Source organism: Triticum aestivum, chromosome 6B (assembly GCF_018294505.1).
Source record: "Triticum aestivum cultivar Chinese Spring chromosome 6B, IWGSC CS RefSeq v2.1, whole genome shotgun sequence".
In the NCBI taxonomy this organism is placed as follows: Eukaryota; Viridiplantae; Streptophyta; class Magnoliopsida; order Poales; family Poaceae; genus Triticum; species Triticum aestivum.
Window position 1 is genome coordinate 17,273,408 of NC_057810.1, and position 2,343 is coordinate 17,275,750.

At 53.7% G+C, this 2,343-nt stretch overlaps 1 protein-coding gene across 2 annotated transcripts; it reads right to left on the minus strand.

Moving 5' to 3' along the window:
• Positions 1-204: 204 nt before the first annotated feature.
• LOC123133162 (F-box protein At3g26010-like) lies at positions 205-1,802 on the minus strand. Of its 2 annotated transcripts, XM_044552700.1 has the most exons (3): positions 1,572-1,802; positions 675-1,477; positions 205-579 (listed from the first exon to the last, which is right to left on the minus strand). In XM_044552700.1, coding segments are annotated over exons 1-3 (924 nt in total). In that variant the 5' UTR covers positions 1,692-1,802; the 3' UTR covers positions 205-578. The 2 variants fall into 2 exon arrangements, with proteins under 2 accessions (XP_044408635.1, XP_044408634.1); XM_044552699.1 differs by having other exon boundaries at positions 205-1,477.
• Positions 1,803-2,343: the final 541 nt, after the last annotated feature.

The following is a 2,343-nucleotide window of genomic DNA, read 5'->3' on the forward strand; positions in this document are numbered from 1 at the left end:
CAGTTAGTACTACATTAAAGCAAATATATAGGGGACTAGGTCATTCATACAACTAAGTATTACACATTGGACCGCCTATCACTTACAAAATATCTACGCACCTGAAAAGCATAATTTGGAAAGCTAGGACAACATATCCAAACCTTACAAAATATCTACAGCTAACCAACATTGTTCAAAGCCGTGAAGGGCATGCACCTGAAAAGCACAATTTGGAACAATAGGACGACATATCCAAACCTGTGCCGCAGAACTAGAAGATTAGGCGCACACACACCCAACTGATTTTTACAAAGGCGTTAGCGCCACCGCGTTAAGTGCATGAAGCAGCAGCGACTTTCAGCGATCATCGGACAACCAAATCCGCAAAAGAGGGAATATAAGGTAGGCCACCCAGGAAATCTCCAGAAGTGCACATAAGATGCACTTCCTTCCTATCCATATCATATGACAGATTCACCTCCTTCCAGTCAGTAAGGAAAATCACATTATGCTCTGGATGAATTGCAAACATCTCGTACTTATAGGTCCTGTCCTCTTCGTCACAATCCTCTTCGGTGGATTCCCTTCCAAACAGTTCTGGAACATCAACGGTATGTTTTAGGGTCCACTTTTCACTAGCATAATCCTCAAGTACCCACACAAAGAGTTCATAATAATGAGGAAGCATATACCAGGCATGCAATTTCCCCTGAGAGTACCCAATTGAACTATAACCAGAACTGGCTTCTTCCATTCCTTCCGGCAAAGCAATTTCCCCACAAACATCCCCCTCTACGTCCACTACGGCTATTATAGGTTCCTCGATCACCAAATGCAGAAAATGCATCATACCATTCAGGAAGGCACATTCTGCAGAAAAAGCAGGATACTCGCTGTTATCTCCCCACTCATTGTTCCGACTCCATCGCCCAGTTTCCGACGAGTATATCGCCACATCGTTGCACACCTCAACCAGGGGCGAAAACACCACAAAGCGGGACGGAACGGCCGGGTCGAGACCCAGGAAGGGCTGCACCACTCTGAAATACGCAGGTTCACCATCCTCTTCGTCCTGCCATACTATAGGAGGCAGCACGGTCCACTGCCCGGTCATAGGATTGCACACGACGTAATCGCATTCCTCGTCGTCCTCCGATTCCCGGCATCTGCAGAGGAGAAGGCTGCTGCTGCATTGCTCGAGCTTGACGCTCGCGTACCTCCTGCGGAGGAAAGGGAGCGAAGCGTCGACCAGAGGGGCGCCTCCCCCGGACAGATTGCTGAAACGGAGGCCGCCGTCCGAGTGGTGGGTGTGGAAGAATCCGGAGAGGGTCTGCGGCACCCTCCTTTGGATGGCCCGGTGGGAGCAGAGGAGTCGCCACGCCTTGGACACGCACCGGAAGCGGCAGAGCGACCGGTAGGGCACCCGCGACAGGATCTCGGCGAAGGGGAGGCTCGCCGGCGGCGGCTGCCTCGGCCTCCTCCTCGTCCTCCTCCCCTGCAAATTCAAGAGACGGACGGCCCATTCAATCAGGCTCCCGATTCCCTTCCATGGACCGATGAAAGATCAGAGGAGGGGATGTGGAGCGGACCTGAGAAGCGAAGGCGGGGAACGGCGGCGTGGGACGGGACGGAGCACCCTCGTCGCGGCGGCCGGTCTCCGGCGGGCGGTGCTGCTCCGTGCGGCCACGCCGGCCTCGTCCTGGCGGCATCGCCTCCTCCTCGGATCGGGGATCGGTGGTATACCTCGGGGATGTCGGGTCGACCGTCGCCGGAGCTCTAGGGTTGGGAAGCCGGAAAGGGAAATAGCTAGAGCGGCGGCCGCGTTATCTTGTCTCCTGACTGTTTGCCTCCATCTGGATGGACTTTACCACTTCTTCCACAGACTTTACCACTTCTTCCAGAGTCTTGCCGAGAACAACTACTAGTAGTAAAATAATCTCATGTATATCCATTCCCTCAAAAAAAAATGTCATGGGTAAGAGCAATTTCAATGGGGCCACCCATTTCGTCCGACGCGATCCGTTTGGGTCGGCGCGGACAGAAAAGTCGGCCCGATGCGCCGATCCAAACGGACGCGCGTCCGCTTTTCGTCCGCCTGGCGATCCATTCCCGGTCCATTTTTGAGCCGGATTTGCATCGGCGCGGACACAAGATGTGCACGCGCGCTCGCCACTCTCCTCCCCGGGCCGGCTGGTCGTGGGCACATTGGCCTCTCCCCATCTAACAGCACACCCTTGCCCGCCTGCTTCGTCGCCAACGCCGTCGGTCATTTTTTTCTGATAGAAAAATGATACATAGATAGTTCTAGCATAGACAGATAAAAGAAAAGATCAACTACTCGGCGTTTTCCAACTCCGACTC

What these genes read in the sequence shown, in the direction of transcription:
- LOC123133162 (XM_044552699.1), bottom strand. Translation starts at nt 1,691, where the DNA reads ATGCCGCCAGGACGAGGCCGGCGTGGCCGCACGGAGCAGCACCGCCCG. An exon ending in TCCCCGCCTTCGCTTCTCAG is followed by an intron (nt 1,478 to 1,571) that starts GTCCGCTCCACA and finishes TTGAATTTGCAG; the next exon opens with GGGAGGAGGACGAGGAGGAG.